Source organism: Belonocnema kinseyi, chromosome 10, assembly GCF_010883055.1.
Source record: "Belonocnema kinseyi isolate 2016_QV_RU_SX_M_011 chromosome 10, B_treatae_v1, whole genome shotgun sequence".
Lineage (NCBI taxonomy): Eukaryota > Metazoa > Arthropoda > Insecta > Hymenoptera > Cynipidae > Belonocnema > Belonocnema kinseyi.
The window spans coordinates 27,427,038-27,453,356 of NC_046666.1; the positions used below are offsets into that span (position 1 = coordinate 27,427,038).

Genomic DNA, 26,319 nt, shown 5'->3' on the forward strand with positions numbered 1-26,319 from the left:
TAATTCTTCATCCCAGCACCATTCCTCCCCATTTATCCATAACCTGTCTCTCCCTATCCATACCATATGTCCCTTTTTCCTCTCTACCCAAGCCCTCTGCTCCATTTGCAATCTCCTTTTCCTCTCCCTCCATGTCAGATCTTCTTCAATGCTTTCCCTTCTTCCTCTCAATAATTTTTTTCTCTCCATAATTTTCTTTTTCTCCTCCTCACTCCCCACTTTTACTAGAAACATTCCTTCTTTTCCTTCTTTTGACCCTCCTATTCTCTTGACTCCTTCTACTACACTAAAACTATTTTGAACTAAAATCAATAATCTTCAATCATGAAAATTAAAAAAAAAAAGAAAATTTAAAGCAGTTGAATTTATGAATAAAAAAGATAAATTTTCAATAAACAAATAAAAAGAATAAAACGAAGTTGCAAGAATTTATTTTATTTGATGTTGGAAGAACTGCCTTATTTAAAATTCCTTTCATCCTCTGGTTTTTATTACACATTTAAATTTTTGTTAACGATATTTAAATTTGTGTAGGGTATGTGAAAGGAAGCCGAATAAAAATAATAATAAGATGCTGGTGGTACAAGCGTATAAAATATTTAGATTGTAGTCGACTCCTATGCCAAAGAAAAGCTACGTGACTCGATTGCAATTGACAGACATGGGAAAACCACAAAAAAAACACAATTCACAAAAATCGGTAAAATGCGCTGGAGCCTTGACAAATACAAATACGCGATGGGAAATTTTTTTTACTGCTTTTACCTCAATTGGTGTACTCTATCATATTTTTTATCTCTTGTAAAATTTTTCATTTTAAAAATTTTTAATCTAAATATTTTCTAATGAAATAATAAAAATTATAAACTAAAAGACTACGATTTTTCAACAAAAAAGTTGATAACTTTACCCTTATTCTCCTAATTTTTTCTTTAATAAAAATCAATAAGAAAATCAGACTATTTTTGGCTGCAAATTCTACTACTATATTTTTGGCTAGAAATTAATCTACTTTGTTTAAAAATTCGACTGTCCAACATTTTTTTAATCATTTTTTTTACTATTTTATTGAAAATTATTATTATTATTTTAAGTTTCAACATTTTAGTTGCTTAGTTTAAGATTCAACTATTTGGTTCGAAATTATAATATTTATGTGAAAATTAAATCATTTGTTAAAAAATTAACTTTTTTATTGAAATGTCATATTTTCAGTTTGAAAATTTAAAACTGCAGCATTTTTTATGTTCATCTCTTTGGTTGAAAATTGAAATTTTTCTCGAAAATTATATTTTTTTCTATTATTAAAAAAAAAGTTCTGCTGATAGCTTAACTTTCCAATTTTTGATTAGAAAATTAATCACGTATTGTTAAAAATCGATTTTTCTGAGTGAAGATTCAACTATTTATTTAAAAATGTTACTTTTTTGATGAATTAAACTGTTAGGAAATAATTTTTTTTTTTTTTGAAAATTTAATTTGTTTGGTTTAACATTCGTCTTTCTTGATTGGAATTTCTTTGTCGTTGAAAATTTAACTATTTAGTAAAAAATTAACTTTTTTGTTAAAAAATCATATTTTCGGATTGAAAATTGAACTTCTTTGTTGGAAGTTAATCCACTTTTTGAAACTGCGTTTTTTTATATTCACCTCTTCGGTTGAAGGTTTAACTTTTTTTTTTGAAGATTCGTTTTTTTTACAATTAAAAAACAATTGCGTTGAAAGTTTAACTTTTCATTTTTTGGTTAGAAAAATAATCCCATTTATGAAAATCAACCTTTCTGATTAAAATAAACTGATCGGAAATTAGTTTTCTCTTTTTTAATTATTTTTTTTTGGTTTAACATTCATCTTTGTGGACTGCATTTTTTTAATTGAAAATTCAACTATTTAGTTAGAAATTAAAATATTCACGTGAAAATTAAAATATGCATAAAAAAATTTAACTATTTGGCGAAAAATAATTTTTTTCTTTAAAAAATCATATTTTCAGATTGAAAATTCAACTACTTGTTTGGAAGTTAAACAACTTTTTTAAAACTGCATTTTTTATATTTACATCTTTCATTGAAGATTTAATTTGTTTAAACTTCGTTATTTTTATTATTAAAAATTTTGATTGTTGAAAGCTAAACTTCCAATTTTTTTGCTATAAAATTAATCTTACTTGTTGAAAACTCATCTTTTTAGTTGAGGATTAAACTATCAAGTTAAAAATTTGCTTTTTTGGTTAAATCAAACTGGTTGGGAATTAATTTTTTACATTTAATTTGTTTTGTTCAACATTCATCTTTCTTGATTGAAATTTTCTGTTTAATTGAGAATTCAAAAATTTGGTTAAAAAATAAAATATTTATGTCGAAGTTGAACTCTTTGGTGAAAAATTAACTTTTTTGTTGAAATATCATATTGTCAGATTAAAAATTTAACTACCAGGTTGAAAGTTCAAGACTTTTTTAAAACTGTATTTTTTATATTCAATTTTTTGGTTATATTTTTTCCTATCATTAAAAAAAGTTCAAGTTGAAGATTCAACTATTTGTTTAAAAATTTCACTTTTTCAGTTAAATTAAACAGTCAAGAAATTATTATTTTATTTTTAAATTCAATTCGTTTGGTTTAACATTCGTCTTTCTTGATTGGAAATTTTTTGTCGTTAAAAATTTAATTATTTAGTAAAAAATTAACTTTTTTGTCAAAAAATCATATTTTCAAATTGAGAATTCATCTTCTTTGTTTCACCTCTTTCATTGCAGGCTTAACTTTTTTTGAAACTTCGTTTTTTTTATTATTAAAAATTTTGATTTTTGAAAGTTTAAGTTTCATTTTTTGATCGAAAATTTATCTTGCTTGTTAAAAACTCATTTTTTTTGGTTGAATTAAACTGGTTAGGAATTAGTTTTCTTTTTAAATTCAATTTGTTTGGTTTAATACTCACCTTTCATGATTGCAATTTTTTGCTTGATTGAAAATTTAACTATTTGGTTTAAAAAAATAAAATATTTATGGCAAAGTTAAACTTTTTGGTTAAAAAATCGAATACTTTGTTGAAAAATTAACTACTATTATAAATATTCATTTCTGCTAGATTAACCTCTTTGAAAATGATACTTGTTTCGCAGATTATTATTTTTTTTAAAATTAATTTGTTGCTGAAAGTTTAATTTTTCAAATTTTGGTTGAAAAGTTAACCTTTAGACGTTGTGAATTTCTGATTTTTGGTTAGGAAATTGAACTTTTTTGTCGAATATTCATCTTTTTTTTTGAGTATTCAACTATTTTGTTAAACATTCAGTTTTTTTGTTTAAATCAACAGACTGAAAATTTATCTTTTGACAGAAAACTCATCTTTTATGATAATAGAGCCACCTTTCATAGTGAAAAATGAATGAATTTTTGTTGACATTTTAACTTTTCGGGTTGAAAATTCAAATTTGTCTAAAAATTGTTTTTTTTTGCTTGAAAATTTTATTTCAAAATTCCAAAATTTCGTTTAAAACGCATCTTTGAAGTTTGAAAATTCAACTATTTGGATAAATTCATCTTTCTTTTATTAAAAATTAAACCTAATTAAAAAATTAAATAATAAAAAAAATAATTAAAAATTAGTTAAAAATTAATATTTTCTTGTTGGAAATTCCTCCTTTTAAGTTCAAAATTTGAAAAAAAACCGTGAAAAAGTATGAATTAATTCCTGAAGTATTTATATATTTTTTTAAAATTCTAAATCTAAAAATAAAATCGAAAGATTCTAAACATAAAAAATAAAAAGATATGTTTTTCTAACTTTAAAACGAATTAATTTTTGATTTCTTCATTCTATTCCAAGGCTGGAATTATTAAATTAAAAAAGATTAATCTCTCTTAATTTGATAATATGAAAGAGCTACAGACATGCCTTTGATACTTGAAGAAGAATATTAATAAATTGTTCTTAAAGTATAAAATTTTATAGAGAATTCAGAATCTCTCTAATTAAATTAATTAAATTTTATACATCTTCACATCGATTTTCCTTAGACGCTGTATGACTTCTGTAAAAACTTCAATCATAAAATTTCTAATAAGGAGATTAAAAAAAGTTTGGGTAACGCGTGAATATTTTAATATGTAAATTTCTTTATAATATTAATTCATATCAATGAAAAGCTGGAGAATATTGCTCGATACGTGAAAGTATTTTAAAGGCGACATTCCGTCCCTAGGGAGTAAAAGAATATTATATATTATGGATATACATGTATACCAAGTAAGTAATAATAAATTCCGGAAATTTTTTCACGACGCTAACCCTCTTTATAATTTTCCTATATTTACCATGGGACTGCAATATGGATGATTGAAAATCAGGGCGGGCAGAGTTCATCTTTTTATAATTCTTCGTTTACCCCTCATAATAAAAGATTTAATCATTTTTCTGATTTTCAAAGGCGAGAATTTTAATCTTTAACATTCATAACGTAGAATCTTTTATAAACTAAATAAAATAATAAATGATTAATATTTTTAAATTTACGTTTATTTATTTATTTCAACTAAAAGAGATTACTTTTCCACCCGAACGGATGAATTTTCAATACAAAGGGATGAATTTTCAAGAGAATAATTAAATTTTCAACAAAATAGTGGCATTTTTAATACAAGCAATGGAATTTTCTAACTGAAAAAATAAATTCTTAGAAATTTAAATGAAAAATACAATAATGGATATTAAAACAAAAAAAAAAACTCTTCCACAAGATATTAAAATTTTTATCTGAAAAACATAAATTTGTAAGCACAAATGAAAAATTTAAATTTTCTATTGAAATACTTAATCTGTAACCCCAAAGTTGAATTTTTAACCAAAAAGTCGATTTTTCTACAAAACTGTTTAATTTTAAACACGAGAAGTTAAATTTTCTACAAAAAGATGAGTTCTCGACGAAAAATATATTTGTAGATATACAAACAAAAAGACATTTTTTTAACAAAGCAGTTTAATATTCAAACAAAGAATTTTCAAACAAATAATTTAATTTTCAACTAAAAAAGGTAAAGTTTCAACCGAAAATGAAAAAGTTAAATTGGCAGTAAAAAATTGAATTAAAAAAAAAATGCGAATCGAATAGGACAATTTGAAACTAAAATGATTAATCTACATAAAAAATGATTTCTCAACAAAGTAGTTAAACTTTAACCAAGTAGTTGAGCTTTAAAACGAGAAGATTAAATTTGTAACAATAAAGGTGAATTTACAACAGAATTAAAGTTTCATTAAAAAAAGATATTTCTCCCTAAAAGGTGAATTCTCAACCTAAAAGGACGAATTTTCAACAAAATAATTAAATTTCAAACAAAACAGTTACATTTTTGACCCAAATACTAGAATTTTCTACCTAGCAAAATAAATTTTACTCTAAATAGTCAAATTAATAGAGAATAATTTAAACTTCAACCAACAATTGGTGAATTTTGAACCCAAAAAGACGAGTTTTCAACTAAAAATGAAACAGTTAAATTTTCAGTAAAAACTGAAAAAGTTGAATTTTCAGTAAGAAATTAATTTCCAAAAATAAAATCAATTTTCATTCAGAAATAAATTTGCAACTAAAATAGTGAATCTGCATTTAAAAAAAGGTATTTCGACTTTTAACCAAGTATTTACATTTTCAATCAGGTAGATTAATTTCATATCAAGAAAAATTAATTTACGACAAAAAACATAAAATTTAAACCAAATTATGGCATTTTTAACAGTTGCAAATTGACAAAAAAATATTTTGTCTAAAAAGACGAATTCTCAACAAAATACGTGAATTTAAATAGAAATAGTTGGATTTTAAATTAAGAAAGAATTTTTAAATAATATAATAAATTTGAATCAAGAAGATTAATTTTTATACCAAAAAAGACGAGTTTTCAACCAAACACAGGACTTTAAAAAAATAGGTGAATTTTAACTGAAAAAAACATAATTTTAACAAATACTAAAAAAAGTTAAAATATCAGATAAAAAGAGTAAATAAAAAAAATTCACCCAAGGAGATCAATTTTCTATTAATAAAGGTTAATCTGCGACCAGAAAATGAATTTTTAACGAATTAGTTAAACTTTTAACCAAGTTAGTTGAATTTTTAATCAAGAAAATTAATTTTTTATTAAAAAGACTAATTGTGAATTCTCAAGTTATACTTTTACTCAAATAGCTCAATTTTCAATTTAAAAAAATAAGTTTTCTGCCAAAAATAACATAGTTACTTTTCCAGCTATACAAATTTATTTGCAACCGAAAAAAGCGAAAGTTTAAACAAATAGATGAATTATAAACAAAAAAGACGAATTTTACAACAAAATAGTTGAATCATTAACCAAAGGAAATTAATTTTTAGCTATAGATTTTAATTTTCAGAAAAAAGTTGATTTTCTACCAAAATTAGTTGAATTTTATACAAGAAACTTGATTTTTTATCAAAATAGTTGAATTTGCAACAAAACTGTTAAATGTTCGAACAAAAAGTATAACTTTTTAACAAATTCGATTAATTTTCAACCAAAAAATAAAAGTTTTAACTAGAAATATAATCGCTAGGGAAAAGAACTTAAAGAATAAATAAACTCCAAAATTTTTTTAATGAATTCCAAAAAAGTTTCTAAATTATGAAATAAAAAAAGTTCAACGATAAAAAAGGGTATTAAAATAAGAATTTAAAATTCAAATTGAAGACGCTAAAATTTCAAAACAGGGTGCATAATCACTGATTTATCTCCAGTTATAATTGAATTAATTTTCAGTCTGTGGTCCCTAGCCTGCAAACGAATTTCACTGAATGAATAAGTAAAAAAATAGTCCGAAATCTCTTTTTTAAAATGAAACCTACAAGATAACAAAATATTTATTGGTTCTCGAATTATCATAAAAAATGTGAACTAATGCACAAGACGAAAATCGGTCAGTCAAGCTGCAGTCGAGCATGGGAAAATGCTGCTCGACTGTTGCTCGACCGACCGATTTTAGTCTTGTGAATGCTTCCACATTTTTTTAGATAATTCGAGACCTAGTAGATGTTTTAGTATGTTCGTGGTCTCATTTAAAAAAGAATATTTCAGACTGTAATATAGGTAAATTTACATTTTTTTCATTTACTTCCCCAAAGAATGCAGAGAGAGAGAGAGAGAGAGAGAGAGGAAATTGAGAAAAGAGATTGTACGTTTAATTTTAGGCTTAATTTTCCTTTTTAAAATGAGATCAAAAATATAATAAAAAATTTACTGGTTCTCGAATTACCATAAAAAAATGTGGAATAATGCACAAGACTAAAATCGGTCGGTCGAGCATTAGTCGAGCAGCCTTTTCTCATGCTTGACTTCTGCTCGACCGACTGATTTTCGTCTTTGTTGATGCTTCCACATTTTTTATGATAATTGGAGAATCAGTCAATATTTTATTCTGTTTTTGGTCTCATTTAAAAAAGGAAACTTCAGATTATAATTAAGCAAAATTTAAATTATTTTAATTCACTTCCCTCAACCACACAGAGAGTGGAACTTGAAAATCTACAATTGGTAAGAAAACTAAAAACGACGCAAAATTGAAGAGGCTTTCTAAAAGTGTTTTTAAAATATTGCAAACCTAATTTGTCACAGCGTATTTTTACATAATTTTCGTTTCGAATATGATTTATTGACTGCTTATTTTAAATCTGACAAAATTATCTCGAAGCAGACTTGGGAATATGAACGATGAGTAATTTTGCCTACCCACAAACTTAATTTTTTATGAAAAATATTCTGTTTAGAGATAAATGATCGCTTCCCCTTGGGAAATTTTTCACTCTTTTTCATGAGTTTACTTCTTGGCTTAGGGGAATTTTAAGAAAACATACGTTTTAGATGAGATTTTCTGGATAGTTAATTCCAGATCAAAATTCAAGCAAACAGGGAAGATGAGGGTCTGCAATCTTAACGTTTTTCCGAATGGGTTCTGAGGCAAAGGAGATTCTGGCATTTGGCCAAATCGCACCTCAGGGAAAGAGAAAAACACGAGGAAACGTTGGAAAATTGTGGAAAAGCAAGAGAGAGAATATTCGAGGTTTCTCCTAAGATCGTTTATACTATGTTTCTTTTACGGAGTAAATAAAATAAACAGATGACATGAACACCCTTAATGAGCAAAAAAGATGTGGACTTCAGGTCAGGATTTTTTACTTATCTCCTCAATTAATGGATTTCCAGGTTATTAATTTTCTCTACGTATCAGAGTAAATACTAAAAATATTTATTTACGCCAAAAGTGGATAAAAATATTACAAATATTCGACAACTACATTCAAATTCGTGAATAATAATGACAAGTAATAGAAAATCTAGTCTGCGAAAAAAATTTCTAGTGGTTAACTCCTCGCACATTGGGACAAAACGCATTCTTTTCATTCAAAAAGTTCTGCGATCTACAAATTCGGCTAGATTTTCAAATTCTTTTTTTTTTTAATAATAGAAAATCTGGAAAGTTGTGTGATACGCGATTTTGAAATTATCTTTTATTTATTTATTTTATTTCAAATCAAAATTTGATAAATAAATAGACAAGTTTATTAATTTACAGTAAGAAAGTTTTTTTAATCCCAACAAGAAGTCACCTTTAATTTTTTTCATTCTTTTTCATGCTTCTGAGTTATTTTGAATTCTGTGTACTTCTAGTGTATTTAAAAATCTCTAGTGGTTAAGCCCTTACACGGTGGGACGAAAAGAATTAGTTTTATTGAAAAAGTTCTACAGCCCACATATTCGGTTCGATTGGCAAATTCTTTTTCTAATTCAAGGGAATTCAATTTTGAAAACCTGTAAGATACACGATTTTGTAATTAGTTTTTATTTGCTTATTTTATTTGAAATCAAAGTTTGAAAAAGCTTAATAAATAAGCAAGTATGCTAATTTACAACAAGAAGATTTTTTTGTAGTAAAACTCGTCAAGAGTTTACTTTGAATTCCTTTTTATTCCTTTAAATTCTTTTAACTCTAGCTGCAAAAAATAGCTAGTGATTAATCCCTTGCACATTGGGACGAAAAGAATGATTTCCATTAAAAAAATCTGCAGCCTAAAATTTCGGTTCGATTTGGAAATTCTCTTTTTTTTTTAATTAAAGGCAATCAAATTTGAAAACCTTTGGGATACATGATTTTGTAATTATCTTTCATTAAAAAGTCAAGTATCTTGATTTACCGAGTCAAAATATTTTTTTAAACCTCCTCAAGAATTTACCTTGATTTTTTTTCATTCTTTTGAAATATTTTGAATTCTTTAAACTCCGGTGTATGATAAAATGTGTAGTGATTGATCCCTCGCTCAGTGGGAAAGAAGAATGATACGCGATTTTATAAATTTCTGTTGTTTATTTATTTTATTTAAAATCTAAATTTTTTAGAAATTTAAGAAATCAATAGGCAAAATTTATAAATTTGTTTTTTTTAAACCTCGTCAAAAATTTACCTTGAATTCTTTTTCATTCTCTTGAATTATTTTAAGTACTGTGAATTCTAGTTTACACAAAAATGTACAGTGGTTAACCCCTCGCACAGTGGGACGAAAAAAATTATTTCAATTGTAAAATTTTGCAGCCTAAAATTTCGGTTCCATTTGCAATTTTAATTTAATGCAAAGCTCATTAAATATTGAAAACTTGTGAAATATTCTGTTTTGTAATTATATTTCATTTACTTGTTTGATTTAAAATAAAAAATGTGAGAAAATTTAATAAATGAATAGGCAAGTATTTTAATTTAAAGCGAGGGAACATTTATTTTTTAAATCTCGGCAGGAATTTATCTTGAATTTTGTTTTATTCCTTTGAAATAATTTATATCTAGTTACATCTAAATTTCCAGTGGTTAACGCCTCGAACAGTGGGACGAAAGGAATTATTTCCATTAAAAAGTTCTGAAGCCTACAATTTCGGTTCAATTTGTAATTTCTTTTTTTAATTAAGGGAAATTAAATGTTTAAAACCTGTTAGACATGTAATTTTGTAATTATCTTTCATTTATTTATTTTATTTAAAATCAAAATTTGAGAAAGATTTAATAAATAAATAGGCAATATTTATAAAAAAATATATTTTTTTAAACCTCGTCAAGAATTTACCTTGAATTCTATTTCATTCTCTCGAATGATTTTAATTTCTGTGAATTCTAGTTTACACAAATATTTCTAGTGGTTAAACCCTCACACAATGGGACGGAAAAAATTATTTCAATTTTTAAATTCTGCAGCTTAAAATTCCGGTTCGATTTGCAATTTTTTTTATTTAAAGAGAATTAAATTTCGAAAGCCTGTCAGACACGCTGTTTTGTAATTATATTTTATTTACTTATTTGATTTGAGATCAAAATTTAAAACAAATTTAATAAATACATAGGCAAGTATTTTAATTTACAGAGAGAAAATACTTTTTAAAACCTCGTGAGGAATTTACCTCCAATTATTTTTTATCCATTTGAATTCTTTAGACTCTAGCGTACATAAAAAAGTCTAGTGGTTATCTCCTCACCCAGTGAGACCAAGCACATTCTTTCCATTCAAAAAGTTCTGCAGCTTACAATTTATTTTATTTTTTCCAATCATTGGGAATTAAATTTTAAAAACCTGTGAGATACGGGATGATGTAATTTTCTTTCGTTTATTTATTATTTATTTATTCATAAAGTTTGAGCAAAATTTAATAAATTAATAGGCGAGTATCCTAATTTACCGTTCGATTTTTTTTATTAACTTCGTTAAAAAGTCTTGATTTTTTTTTTCATTCTTTCAAATTATTTTAAATTCTGTGAACTCTAATGAACATAAAAGTGTCTATTGTTAAAACCCTCGTACATTGTACCAAAAAGAATTATTTCCTTTCAAAAAGTTCTGCAGCCTGAAATTTCGGTAAGAATTGAAATTTTTTTAATGAAAAGAAATTAAATGTTGAAAACCTGTGCGATAGGCTATTTTATCGTTATCTTCTGCTTATTAATTTTATTTGAAATCAAAGTTCGAGAAAAATTTAATAAATAAATAGGCAAGTATTTTAATTTACAGACAGAATTTTTTTTTATAAACCTCGCCCAGAATTTATTTTGAATTCTTTGAACTCTTGTGAACAAACAATGTTGTAGTGATTAACCCCTCGTACAGTGGGACGAACAGAATTATTTCAATTCGAAAACTTCTGCGGCCTATAAATTCGGTTCGATTTGCAAAATTTTTTTTTTATATAAATTTAATTAAATTTTGAATAACTGTGAGATACGTGAGCTTGCAATTATTTTTTTGTTTATTTATTTTATTTGAAAGCAAAGTTTAAGAAAAATGTAATAAATAAATAGGCAACTATCCTAATTTACAGTGAGATTTTTTTTTCATAAACCTCGTGAAGACTTTACCTTGAATTCTCTTTTTATTCCTTTGATTTTTTTTTGAATTCTTTGAACTCTAGTATACAACAAAAATTGTAGCGATTAACCCCTTGCACAATGGGACGAACAGAATTATTTCAATTCGAAAACTTCTGCGGCCTATAAATTCGGTTCGATTTGCAAAATTTTTTTTTTATATAAATTTAATTAAATTTTGAATAACTGTGAGATACGTGAGCTTGCAATTATTTTTTTGTTTATTTATTTTATTTGAAAGCAAAGTTTAAGAAAAATGTAATAAATAAATAGGCAACTATCCTAATTTACAGTGAGATTTTTTTTTCATAAACCTCGTGAAGACTTTACTTTGAATTCTCTTTTTATTCCTTTGATTTTTTTTGAATTCTTTGAACTCTAGTATACAACAAAAATTGTAGCGATTAACCCCTCGCACAATGGGACGAACAGAATTATCTAAATTCGAAAAGTTCTGCAGTCTACAAATTCGGTTCGATTTGCCAATTCATTTTTTTTTAATTAAAAATAATTGAAGTTTGAAAAACTGTGAGACACGCCATCTTGTAATTATTTGTATTTATTCAATTTATTTAAAATCAAAATTTTAGAAACATTAAAGAAACAAATAGGCAAGTATTTTAATTTATATAGAGAAAATATTTTCTTAAACCGCGTCAAGAATTTACGTTAAATTCTTATCAATTCTTTTTTATTATTTTTAATTCTTTAAATTCTAGTCTACAGCAAAATATCAAGTGATTAACACCTCGTACAGTGGGACGAAAAGAACTGTTTCCATATACAAAAAAAAAAAACATTTTTTTTAAAACCGCTTCAAGAATTTATTTTGAATTAGTTTATTCTCTTGAATTATTATGAATTTTGTGTGCTCTATATATAAAAATGTCTCGTGGTTAACCCCTCGCTTTCAGATTTAAGTCAATGGATAGCTCGGTGGTAATAAAAAATACGATTTTTCAAACTCTCAGCAGCCGCTTAAAAATCGAAGAGAGGAAGAAGTGCTTTTAAGAACCTTTTCCTCTTTTATCGCCCTGAAGTTACGTGGATTTAGAGTGGACGAGGTCAGGACAGAGGGCGTTTTCGCGTGATAAAATAAAAAAAAAATGGACTTTGTCACTTACCTCCTGAGAGTCGCCAATCGGTGCTCTTGAGCCAGAATATAGCCATGAAGAGTGTCGATCAGAACGGATTCCGTTTCCAGCAACTCCTCCATATCAACCAAGGCTGTATAAAGCTCCCCATTCCCGGAGCTCAAGAGGGCCATCACAGTGGCTCCGATGAGCAACAACGATATCCGAGCCATTCTATTCGTCCTGGAAAAAATTCTATTGTACAATTTCCGGCAGAGCAAACAAAAATCTCTATTTATTTCTCAATTTCATTTATAAAAAGTAAAAAAAAAAATGAGGGGTCACAGTCTTTATCAGGGTCACCGTTTTACACAAAGAAAAAAATTCCCGGTTTTTCCCCGGTCAATAAAATTTACAAAATCGAACTCTATACTAAACAGTTTTCGATTTAAAGTAATAAAAAATAAACAACAAATTAAACAATTGAAAGTGGAATTCTTGAATTTAAAAATTTAAAAATTCAAGTTTATAAGTTTTTCAATTCAAAAATGTTGTATTCAAATAAATATATTCAATTGAGCAGTTTTACATGAAATGCAGATAAACTGCAAGATTCAGAATTGTAACATTTATAAATTATACAGTTAAGAATTTTGGATCAGGTACAAAAAATATAAATCCACGTTTACATTTTCAATACTCTAAATTAAAGAATCAATCAATGAACTTTAAAAATGTTCAAGATTATATTATTAAGTTATTTTAGGCTATAGAAATAAAAAATTTAACGATTTAAATTGTTTTCAACTTAAAAAATTTGTAAATTAGAAATTAAATTATTTTTATTTTAAATAGTTTAAGCATTCTTGAAAAGCTTTAAAATTTTACTTCAACACCTTCAAAAATCTAGAATTTAATAACATTTTTTTCAAATTTAAAATTATTTTTGAAGTTTTTTCAGAACTTCTAAATAATTTTTAAATATAATTAAATTTGTCCTAGAACTTCTAGAAAATCCTGCGACTTCAAACAAATTTCCTTCAAATTTGGATTTAAAAGTAACAACTGAACACTTACTATCTGTATAAAAAATTATAGTAATTTTAAGAGATATTTAGAATTTTTAAAAAGATTTAAAATTAATTTAGAATTATTTTTTATTTTAAATAAAATAATAATTAATTGACTTAAATTTCTAAAAAATTAGCAGTATTATACGTATCATAATTAAGTTTATAAAATATAAATTGAAGTTTAAAATAAAAATATCCACAACCTAATTTAGAACAAATTATAGATTGTTGCAGATTTAAAACAAAAAATTTAAAAGCTTTTTAAGAATTGTGAAAGGCTTCAAAAGAATTTAAAAAATTTCCTAATATTCCTAAGAAAACTGGAAATGATTTTTCATTTTCAAACATTATTTTAACAGATTATTTTAAAAGATTTAAAAAGATTTATAAAATTGTAGGAAAAATTATATTCATTTTAACTTATGTTTAGAAGTTCTGACAAAAATAATCACACACTTCGTTGAAATTACTTGACATCATTTCAAGTTTTAAATTAATTTTGACTTTTTTTGAAACTTCTAAATATCTCTTAAAATTGCTCTAATTTTTTTTATAAATAATAAGTATTCAATTACTATTTCTTAATAAAAATTAAACAAAATCACTTACAAATTAAACATTGTTTAAATAGAACAATAAAAATTGTAACGTTAAAAGTTTAAAAGCTCTCCGAAATTCTAGAGATTCAAAGCTTTCTATGTAAAACAATATTTTTAATTTAATAAAAGCCTTTAAATGCAAAAGTCTTATTTTTAATTTATTTTATAAATTAAAAATAGATTATAAAGTTTCAATCGTACCTTTATATTTTTTAAATGATCAAGACTTTCGAATTGAAATAGTCACAATCTGGACATTTTTCATCTTCGAACGAACTAAGAATCGTTTTATCAAACAAATTATGGTTCAGTTTTTTAAACTGTAAGTACAGATCCATTTGAAAAAGTATTTATTAATTTATTTATATTTACAGTTGATAAAATAATTCTGATTTTAATTTAAATTTTTCAACTGCATACGCTTTTAATTTTGTGAGTCTTCAAGACTGCACTTTAAAATTCTTTAAAATAAAAATATACGCATAAAAATAAAAATCTAAAATGAAGAATTTTTAAAGTAAACGATTTTTGAATTACGTGTTGTAAACTGAATGACATTATAATTATAAAAGATTTCAATGCAACTGAAAAAAACACAAATTTTTAACTGGAAATTAAAAATTTTCGGCCAAAAATATAACAGCTAATTTTTCAGTTAAGAAAATTAATTTTTTAACAAGAAGAAACGGATCTTCAACAAAATGGTTCAATCATTCGACTAAAAATGATGAATTTTCAAAAGAAATTTTTTTTTTTTAAGTAGTTGGATTTTTTAACCAAACCGCTGAATTTTCAACTAAAAAAGACCAATTTCCATTCAAAATTTGAATTTTTAAATGCGAAAGATAGATTTTTAACTGAAGACAGAATAGTTAAATTTTGAATTAAAAAAATAGTTTTCAAGAACAACAAAAAAACGAATTTTCTGCCAAAGAGATGAATTTTCAACCAAGAAAGGCAAATTTTATAAGAAACAGCTGAATCTTTAACTCAAAATTCAATAGTTAAATTTTCAGCTTAAAAAATGTATTTGTAACAATAACAACAAAGTTGTAAACAAAATATTTAATATAAAATTAATATTTAACATTTTAACAAATTTAACAAAAAATTAACTTCAAACTAAATACTTGAATTTTGAGCCAAGTAAGATACATTTTTAATCGCAAATTCAAAAGTTGCATTTTTAACTGATAACGAACAATTTTCAGGCAAAAATATGACAGTTACATTTTAAACAAAAAACATTAATTAAGTAAAAAGTTATTTTCAACAAAATTGTCTCAACTTTGACACAAATGGTGGAATTAAAAAAAAAGTTTTAACCAAAAGCAGTTAAATTTTTAATCTGAAAAAAAACGAATTTTCTGTCCAAAAAGATGAATTTTACACAAAACACTTAAATTTTTAACTAACTAATTGAATTTTTAACCCGCTAGTTAGATTTGCCACCAGATAGTCAAATTTCTAACGGATAAAATGAATTTTTAAGAAAGTAGTTTCACTTTCAACGAAATACTTGAATTTTCAACCAAGAAAGATAAATTCTCAATGACAAACTCATTTATTGAATACTTATCTGATAATGAACAATCTTCAACAACAATATAACAGTTAAATTTTCAGTGAAAAAATTAACTTTTAACAAACAAGAAAAAACGAATTTTTTAACAAAATAGTCTCAAAGTTTACTCAAAAGTTCAAATTTGCAAAATAAAAAAACCAAAAACAGTTAAATTTTCAATCTAAAAGAACGAATTTTCGACCATATAATATAAGTATTTATACAAAATAGTTTAATTTTCAACAAAACAATTAAATTTACAACAAAATAGTTTAATTTACAACAAAATAGTTGAATTTGCGACAAAATAGTTGAATTTTTAACCCAGTAGTAAAATTTGCAACGAAATAGTAAAAATTTTAACGAATAAAATGAACTTAAACAATATACTTGAATTTTCAATCAAGTAAGATCAATTCTCAATGACAAATTCAATAGTTGATTTTTTAACCGAGAACGAACACTTTTTAGCCAAAAATATAACAGTTAAATTTTAAATCAGGAAAGTGAATTTTCAACAAAAACAAAAAAAAAGAATTTTCGAAAAATAAGCTTTAACCGACAAAAAAAGTTAAATTTTCATTTTAGACGAACGAATTATTCACCATGTAATACGAATATTTAACAAAATAGTTTAATTTTCAATAAAATAGTTTAATTTTTCCCAAAATAATTAAAAGTAGTTAACTGTCAACAAAAAAATAGTTGGATTTTTTATTTGGTTCTATTAATTCAATTGAGATATAAGCAGAAGGAAAAAAAAATTAAATAAAAAAATGGGGATTCGGTTGTCAGGATGAATATTGAAAAATGGGAGAAAAAAGACCGAAAAGGTAAATTCGAGAAAAATGAAGTTAACTAAAAAAAATATTAGAGCTTTTTTAAAAAAAGTAAGCGCCATAAAACTTACAAAAGTTCAAAAAAAGAAAAAATTAATATAAGGCACGAAATATTATGAAGAAATAATTGTTTTTAAACGAACTCAGTGTTTTTTAATACATTTGTTCTTTAAATTAAATAAATAATATGAAAATCAATGAGAACATGAATAATAACATAAATAATAATACAGTAACAGATTGGCCAATTAAAACTTAGTACTAAGTATTTTTATCAACAATTCCAAGAAATCAAAATGCAGCTAGCACTGAATAATTTTTTTTAATTCCTTATAAACCATTTACATAATAAAAAAATTTATTTTACTTTTTGAAAATTTTAAACTTAAATAGAACATTATTATTTTTACCTCATATTGTCAAAGGCCAAGTTTATTTTTCTTCTAAATAATTCCTTTAGTGAAATTTATTGAAAAAATCTACTTAAAAAATTTACACAATTAAATATAAAAAAATTAATAAATCGCGAGATGAATTTTATTCATAAGAAGGACGAAAACAACAAACCTGGATTCCAACTTAAATTATTCGAGACGTTACTCGAATGCTCTTAATTTAAAAGATGACTCGTCTGATTAATGTTCATTCAATGAGTTCCCACTTTCAATAAAAAGCGTTTTACTCTAAATCGAAGAAGTCACATCCATATAATTAATATTTAAAGTCAAAAATTTCACAATTTTTTTTTTATTTCAATTAGTGAGAATGCTAAGTGGAAGAATTAAACAAGAGATGCATAAAATTAAAATATTTTCTGTTTTGCTCGGTTTTATTTGTCAGTTTGCGGCAAATTGATAAACCAATTACATGAACGGAAATAATATTATTTATTTCTTTGAAGAAATTTACAAAACGAACGCTACGTCCGCCTTTGATTAAGGATAATTGTTTTTTAATGCAAAGATGGACAGAATGTTTTATGTATCGACACGTATGTTACATAGCAGCTTATTCAGCAATTTCTGGTGAAACGGAGCCTCACACAACTTTGGCAGCACCCATACAGTCCAGAACGTATTATGAATATTTTTGCACTGCTTCTTGTTTAGAAATCATTTACATTCAATAACAAATTATGTCCATTTAGATTTTCAAAACAAGAATAATAAATTAATTAAAGTAATAATAACAACAATAATTATTCAGTTCTTTTGAAATCTGAAAGTTCCTTTGAAATAAAATAAAAATCTAAGGAATAATTAAAATTTTAGAATTCTTAACAACAACAAACAGTAAAAAATGTAAAAGTATACATGGACAATATAAATACGAAAAACATTTTTTTCAACTGCTTAACATAATATAAATTATCAATTTTAATTCACAAGTGATGCATATAAACACAGCAAATTGTTTAGCTTATAACTGCGAAATGAATTATTATAACAAAATAAGAAATTTCAAATAATTTTGGTCAAACTTAATTTTTTTTAATGAAAAGTTTACCATTATATTTTTGGTTCAAAGGTCCTCTATTTTGGTTGTTAAAAATTCTATTATTTGGATTAAAATTGAACTATTTTGCTTAAACTTTTTGTTTAGTTACAAATTTTCATAACTGAAAATTTCACGATTTCATTTTTTGGTTGAAAAATTATCAATAGTAGTTAAAAATTCAACTATTATTCATTTTTTTAATTTTAGATTTAACTATTTTATTGTATATCAGTTTTTTGTTTATTTAAAAATTAAGTTTTAAGCGTAAACTTGAACTATTCAATTTTTTTTAGAAAACACACTGAATCTATAACCAAAAATTTAATAATTAAATATTCAGTTAAAAAAATTGATTTTACGTAAAAAAAAACGAATTTTCACAAAATAAAATAAAAAAATTCAAATAAAAAAAGGACAACTCAGAATAGAAAAAAAAGCATCCAAATTATATTTCACATTTTGAATCCGGATTTATCCTTTCAGTAGAGTAAACCGTTTAGTTTTTAAAATACACAATAATTTCACGTAGTAAAGTACATACGATAAGACATTTTTTCCCCGCAGTGAAAAATTTAAACCGTTGGTATTAAAATCTCCTGGGGCAATTCGCTATTTTCCTTTTTATTGCAGAAAATACGGCTTTATGAAAACTGCTGTTTACAGAACTACTATAAATTCGATATGGTAGTGTGTATTTAGATTTTTCGCTCGGATTTGACCTGAATTAGTTATTGTTGAAACTAGAATGTTTGAAATGTTGCTTTTAATTAAAAATTCTTGGATCTCGGAAACACTCAGTTTGAAATCGTGCTCTTTTGAAGGATTTAAATTTTTAATTACATATTTTTCAATATTTTTAAAGAATTCTTTTTACATTTCAAGTTTAAATAAATACTTCAACCTCAAAAGCTTTTAATTAAAAATGATTGATTCTCAAATCTAATCGCTTTGAAATTGTTATATTTCAAATTATTCAAGACTAATTAAGTTTATCAAACTTTTTCAATTGTAATTGGTTTAAAATATTTTCAACTAGACGCTTTTGATTCGAAAGTCATATTTGTTGAGAATTTTCAGTTAAAACTTGTTAAATTTTCAATTTAAAACATTTTTTATTTTAATTATTCAATCTCTGAACGCTTAATTATTTAATTCTTCACTCTTAATTGGATATCGATTTTTTCAAATATTTATACTTTTGCAATGACTGTGAATATATAAATTATTATCGGGAAAATTAAGAATAATTTAAAAAATCTATGAGTATGCTACATTTAAAAAAAGTGACTTTACCCGGGCCTTTTTTTTAAATTTATGTTTAACTTTATAATATCAAAGTTTGGACTTTATTAAATTAAAGCTATGAAATTTTTTTTTCGAAAACGGTGGTCAGAAAGTAGCTTTTTAACAAAACTTTTCAAAAAGAACAAAGTAGTTGAACCATTGATTGAAATCATTAATATTTTAAAACATTAAACTTTTAACCAAATAATTGAATTTTCAATAATAAAATATTGATTTTCAGCAAAAAATATAATGTTTGATATTTCAATCAAACAAATTTAATTATTAATCACAATCAATAGAATTAAAAAAATGAATTCTCAAAAAATAATGTAATAGTTGATATTTCTACCAAAATTTGCGACTTAAAACTATCCATTTCCCACTAAAAAAGAAATAGTTAAAATTTACGGTAAAAAATTGATTTTAAAATAAACAAAAACTGATATTCAAAAAAATAGTTAAATCTGAAATAAATACTATTGAATTTGTCATTAAGAACTTATCTTAATTTTTTAAAAATAAAAGTATTTTGTTAAAATTTCAACTACCTTGTTAAAATATAATTTTATTGGTATACAAATGTACTATATATTTAAAAATTTATGTATTTTGTTGAAAATTTAACTGCTTGGTTAAAAATACAACTTTTTTATTAAATTAAATTAAATTTTTTTAAATTTTATTTTTTGATCAATATTAATATTGTGTGGTTGAAAATTTAACTTTTTTGTTCAAAATTCATCTTTTTGGATAGAAAATTCGTTCTTTCAGATTGAAAATTTAATAGTTTTTTGTTAAAGCTTATTTCTTGAAAATTTGACCATTCGGGTAAAAGTTGAGACTATTTTGTTAAAAATTCGTTTTTTGTGTGCTTAAATTCAATTTTTTGAACTTAAAATTTAATTATTGAATTTTTGGTTATAGATTCAGCGGATTTAAAAAATAGAATTCATAATTTTTGTCTGAAAAGGATGAATTTGAAACGAAATCCAACAATTTTCCACCAAATAGTTGAATTTTCAACTAAAAAAAATATCAATTTGACACGAAAAATAGAATAGTTAAATTTTAAGTTATAAAGTTAATTTAAAAAAAAACTAATATTTAACAAAATAGTTATTACTTGTTGTTAAAAAATAGTTATAGTTATAGTTAAAAATTAATTTTATTCGCTGAAAATTGTTTCCGCATCATAAAAAAATTGTTTGAATTTAGATTTAATAATAAAAAACATCAAATTAATTGTAAAAAACACATTTTTTAAATCTAAAATCTATCAAAATATTTTCCGCTTTAATAATTAAATGTTATTAAATAGTATTATAAATAAAACTAGAATTCTAGAATTTATTTTATTTATTATAATTTTTTTCATATTTATTTTTCGATTTAGCACAGTGGTTAAAATTGCTCGTTCTAAATGACTATAATGATGTAAATAATGATATGCGTAAACATCAAACACAATATTAGCTCTGGTAAGTACTTTATTTATTGAGCGTAAATTCGTCGAAGCAGAGAACTTTGTCAATACTGTGGCAAATAATCGTTACTTGTTTAACGGACGAGTGAAGTACTTTTTTAATTTAAGTTATATACGGAAACATTATATTTTTTTTATTTTATAAGTAAAACCAAAATTTTTAAATCAAAAAGGATTTTTCTAAATGTGTTGGCTCAGCCCAACTTTCGACTGCGGGGAGATTAATTTTTAAATATTTAACACCAACTCTCCTTTATTATGTAAGGTTTTATATTTTTTACTCAATATATAAAAAATATTTTAATCAATTTTATCGTAAACGAGATTTTAAGGGATTTCAAAGGATTTAAAGATTTCCAGTCATTTCAAAGTATTTGAGATTTTTAACAAAACTTAATACCATTCACGATCAATTTTTAATACGAAAGGACTAATTATTAACAAAGAACTTTATTTTTCCACGAAAAAAATTATTTTCAACAAGATAATTAAGCTATCAACAAAATAGCTTAATTTTTAACCAAAATCATAAATTTAAAAAAATTTCAAACAAATAATCAATTTTTTTATGATGCGGAAAAGTTTTTTTCTTAACCGGATACATATTTTAGAAGCCATTTCCTTAGATTAATCTCTAAATCTAAATTAGAAAAATTTGTCATAATTAAATCAACTCTAAGAATCTCAAATGATAAATCATTCATTTTTAAACTTTAATTGATTGAAATAGTAAAATAACGCTTCAAATTCCTAAAAATTCCAATAAAAATATTGCACTTTTAACTAATTAGATAAATTTTTAACCAAATAATTAAATTTTCGACCAAAACGATGATTTTTCATTTAGGAAGAATAACTTTCTTTTAAAAAAGAGTAATTTAAATAAAGTAAGTGAATTATAAAACACGAATTAAATCGTTCACATTTCCTTAAAGAAATATAAACTTTCAATATAAAAAAACAAATTTTAGAAAAATTAGTTACATTTTCAACCAAAGAGATGAATTTTCAACAGTTGAATCCTCAACCAAAATAATGAATTTTTAATAAAAAAATTAATTTTCGTAAATTAAGTTTTTTAACATAGTAGTTGAATCCTCACCCAAAATTTTGAAAAAAAATTCTTGAATTTTCCATAAAAAAATAAATATTTTTTTAAAATACATTTCCTTAGTTCACCATTAATTTTTAAATTAAAAATTGATCTATTCAATTTTTAACTGATAATTTATCTTTTTTAGTTAAAAAATAATGTATTTTGTTAAAAATTCGTTTATTATCTTTCAAATTTAAATATACCCTTTAAAAATTTATCATTTTAATTGAAAGTTCATCTCTTTCGTTTTAAATTAAACTACTCCAGTACTAGAATCATTTAAGTTAACAATTCATCAATTTCATTGACATACTCTTTACTGAAAGTTGAACTATTCTATTTTTGTTTGAAAATTGATTTTTTCCGTTAAAAATGCTACTATTTGCATACAATTTTGCTCTTTTTTTTGTTAAAAATTAAATTATTTCGTTAGAAAAATATGAATTCAAACTGAAAATGGTCTTATATTAAAAAAAAAAATATTTGAATTTTTAAATCCAAAAAGTAAAATATCTACCAGCAAAGATTTTTTCAAGAGAAAAACTTGCAACCAAAGTATTGAATTTTTGATGCAACAAGGGAGAATTTTGTATTTAAAAAAGTTGAATTTGTAATCCGAAATTGTGCATTTACAATTAAAAAGTTGCTTTTCAACTCAAAATGGAATAAATGAACTTTTAGTTCAAAATAGTCATTTCCAAACAAAAAATATAATATAAAAAAAATAGTCAATTTTTCTATCAAATAACTAAATCTTCGATTGATGAAATAAATTCTTTACAATTAATAAATCTTAAACAAAAAAACGATCCATTTTCAATAAAAAATTGAATAGTAAAATTTTCGAGTGAAAAAACTAATTTTCAACAAAAAAATAATTTTCCACAAAATAGTTAAATATTTTAAAACAGTTAAACTTTTTAACAGTAAAGATGTATTTTTAACAAAATAGTGATATGTTCAAACAAATAGTAAAACTTTTAACCAAAAGAGATAAATTCTTAAACAAAAAAATGTAATGGTAGATTTTTCGATTAAAAATAATTAACTTACAAACAGAAAAGATTACTTTTAAACTAAATATGAATTTTCAATGCAAAAAAAATAAAAACTATATAAAAATTGAAGAATTTTCTATTAAAAAAAATTGAACAAAATAATTAAATTTTAAAACAAATAGTCGAATTTTCAAACAAAAAATATGATCTCTTCACCTAAAATATAATAGTAGATTTTTCAATTAAAAAGAATCTTTCAACCAAACAAGCTGAATTTTCGACTAAAAATGAATTTGTAATCTGAAACGACAAATTTGCTATGAAAAAGAGGAATTTTATATTTAAAAAGAAAGGAAAAAAATGGTTAAATTTGCCAAAAAATAATAGTGACTTTCTAACAAAATAGTTTAATTTTCAAGAAAATAATTAAGTTTTCAAAAAAAGAGTAGAATTTTTAATCAAAAGAGATAAATTCTTAACCAAAAATATAATAGTAGACTTCCTAATGAGAAATAATTCACTTACAAATCGAAGAAGATGAGTTTTCTGCTAACAATGAATTTTCAATTCAAATCGATGAATTTTCTGTCCAAAAAGTATTTTAAGAGAATAGTTTAAAAAAATTTTCAACCAACGTGTAGAATTTTTAAATAATTTTGATTTGAAACAAAAAGTTGCATTTTGAACCAAAAGATATGAATTCTTAAGCAAAAATATAATAGCGGGCGGACTTTTAAATGAAAGAATTAATTTACAAACAAAACAAGATGACTTTTTTTACTAGCTGTGAATTTTTAACCCAGAACAATGAATTTTCTATCAAAAAGGGCATTTTTAATTTAATTAAATTTTCAACTAAATATTAGACATTTCAACCAAAAGATAACAAGCGGATTTTTTATTTAAAAAAAAAAATTGCAAACAAAACAAGATGACTTTTCTACTAACTGAGAATTTTTAATCCAAAAGGATGAATTTTCTATAAAAAAGAAAAATTGACGAAATAAAAGATTTATTGTACAAAAATAATTTTTATAGCCCGACGCCTGGAAATCTTAAAATTTTTATCACATCACCATGGTCAGAATGTTTCACATTATAGATTCGGTCATGTGTATTTTATAGTCTGCCGCCACTTAGGATCTTTAAAGCCTTTTAATTTTTTTTTTTTGCATTTTACGACCCTCAGGGCGGTTTTAATAGGAAGGCAACCAATTCGCAGAGTAGGCCATCGTCGTAGAATCTTCAAGCGGAATATTTTTTTATTTTTTAATAAAAAAGATAAATTTTTAACCAGAAATGGAAAATAATTAAATTTTCATTAAAAAATTATTTTCCACCAGAAATAGAAAGATAGAATATTGAATTGGAAATGTTACAGTTTTGGCACGACAAAAATGTTTTTTCAAAACAACAAACAAATTTCCAAACAAAGAGATTTATTTTCAAATGAAATGATGAATCTTCAACCTAAAACGTTATCTTTTGAGAAAAGAGTTTAACCTTCAATCTAGTAATTAAATTTGTATTCCAAAAAATTTGAATTCTGAACGAAAAATGTAATATTTGATATTGCAACACAAAAAGATTTTATTTTTTAATCAAAAACAGTTTAATTAATAAAAAACGGCGATATTTCAACGCATGCGTTGAATTTTCGACTAACATAGATAAATTTCCAACGAAATAGTTCATTTTTGAACTAAAAACTACAAGTTTTCTACAAAAAAAAAAACACGGAACAGTTCAATTTTATGTTAAAAAAATTAATTTTCTACAAAACAAATTTTAACCTCAGTGATGAATTTTTAACTAAAATGTGGAACCTTAAACTGAAATAGATGTATTCTAAACTAAAAAGATGAATTTTCAAATTAGAATATTAACTTTCAATTAAGAAGATTAATTTTCTACAAAAAAATACGGGTTTTCGACAAAATACATGAACTTTCAATAAAATAGTTGAATTATCAAGTAAAAAGAGACAAATTTTCATTCAAATTGTTGAATTTTGTAAATAGAAAAAACAACAATTTTCAACTAAATATTTCAACTTTAAACTAAAAACGATGAATTTTCCACGTAAAAGAAAAAATTTTTTGTTTAATGTCAATAGATGAATTTTTAACAAAGAAGTTTCATTTTCAATCGAGCTGTTTTATTTGCAACCAAAGAAATGAATCTTCAACCACAAACATTATTTTTTACGAAAATTTTTATTCCAAAATGTTTAATTCTGAACAAATAATGATATAGTTGATATTTCAACAAAAAGGTATTTTAATTTTTAATAAAAAACAGTTATATTAATCAAAAACAGGAATTTTCAACATTAGTGGAATTCTTAAATAAGAAAAATGCATTTTCAGCGAACTAGTTGAATTTTGAAGTAAAAACAATTGGTTTTCCTAAGATCCTGTTTCAGAAAAAAATTATTTAAAAAACGAAATAGTTAAATTGTTAGTTAAAATATTTTATTCTCCATAAAAAAGCAACCAAAGGGATGAATTTTCAACTAAAAATATGAATTTTCAATTGAAATAAATGAATAAGCCAGTCTACACATAAAAGCAATACCTTCTCATTATGATTAGAATTTGAAAAGAGAAATTGCCAACCAATTAGTTAAATTTTTAACTAAAAAAGATTTATTTTCAACCAAAAATGGAATATGAAAATTATCAGCTATAAAATGAATTTTCAAGAAAAATGATGAATCTTCAACTGAAATAGTTGAATATTAAAGACAAAAAATGAATTTTCAACCAAAGATTGTTAGGTTGAATTTTTTTTTAACAGATCAATAATAAAAATAAAAAATGTAATAGTTGATATTAAAAAAAAAGATTTGAATTTTAAATAAAAAATAGTTCAATTCTCACAAAAAAGACGAACATTCAAATTTTTCAACGAAAACCGAATAATTTTTAAACAAACAGTTCCATTTGTAACCAAAAAATATCGAATTTCTACAGAAATCAATAAGAATTTTAATCTCAAAAGATTAATTTTTAAACAAATAGCCGAATTTTCTATCAAAAAGATGCACTATTAATTCGAAACTGTGAGTTTTTAATGAAGAAAGCTAATTTTTAACTAAAACTAAAATAATTAATTTTCTGTTGAAAAGATGAATTTACAATAAAAAAAAATTTATCGTTGAATTTTCAATTAAAATCTATAAGGGCTTCCGTTTTCGGTACCGATCTCGAAAGAACTCTTTTTGTCAAGTGGTGTATTTTTGGCTTTGGTGGAGGAAATAAGGGTGAGTGAATGCAGAAAAGGCAGAAAGTGCGGGGATCGAGTGTAAAGGAAGAAGGGTGAGTGAAGGCAAAGGTGTGAAGGGTGAAAGTGAGTGGTTTGAAGTGAAAATTTGGAGCGTGTGAAGTTTTTGAGGTTA

General features: G+C 24.0%; 1 protein-coding gene across 1 annotated transcript in view; it reads right to left on the bottom strand.

Moving 5' to 3' along the window:
• LOC117181045 (prolyl 4-hydroxylase subunit alpha-1) overlaps positions 1-26,319 on the bottom strand; it is a 561,792-nt gene that overhangs the window by 167,724 nt on the left and 367,749 nt on the right. Inside the window, exon 3 of the mRNA XM_033373613.1 lies at positions 12,535-12,726. Within this exon, the coding sequence (XP_033229504.1) occupies positions 12,535-12,716 (182 nt within the window). The 5' untranslated portion in view covers positions 12,717-12,726. The remainder of the gene's footprint in view (positions 1-12,534; positions 12,727-26,319) is intronic.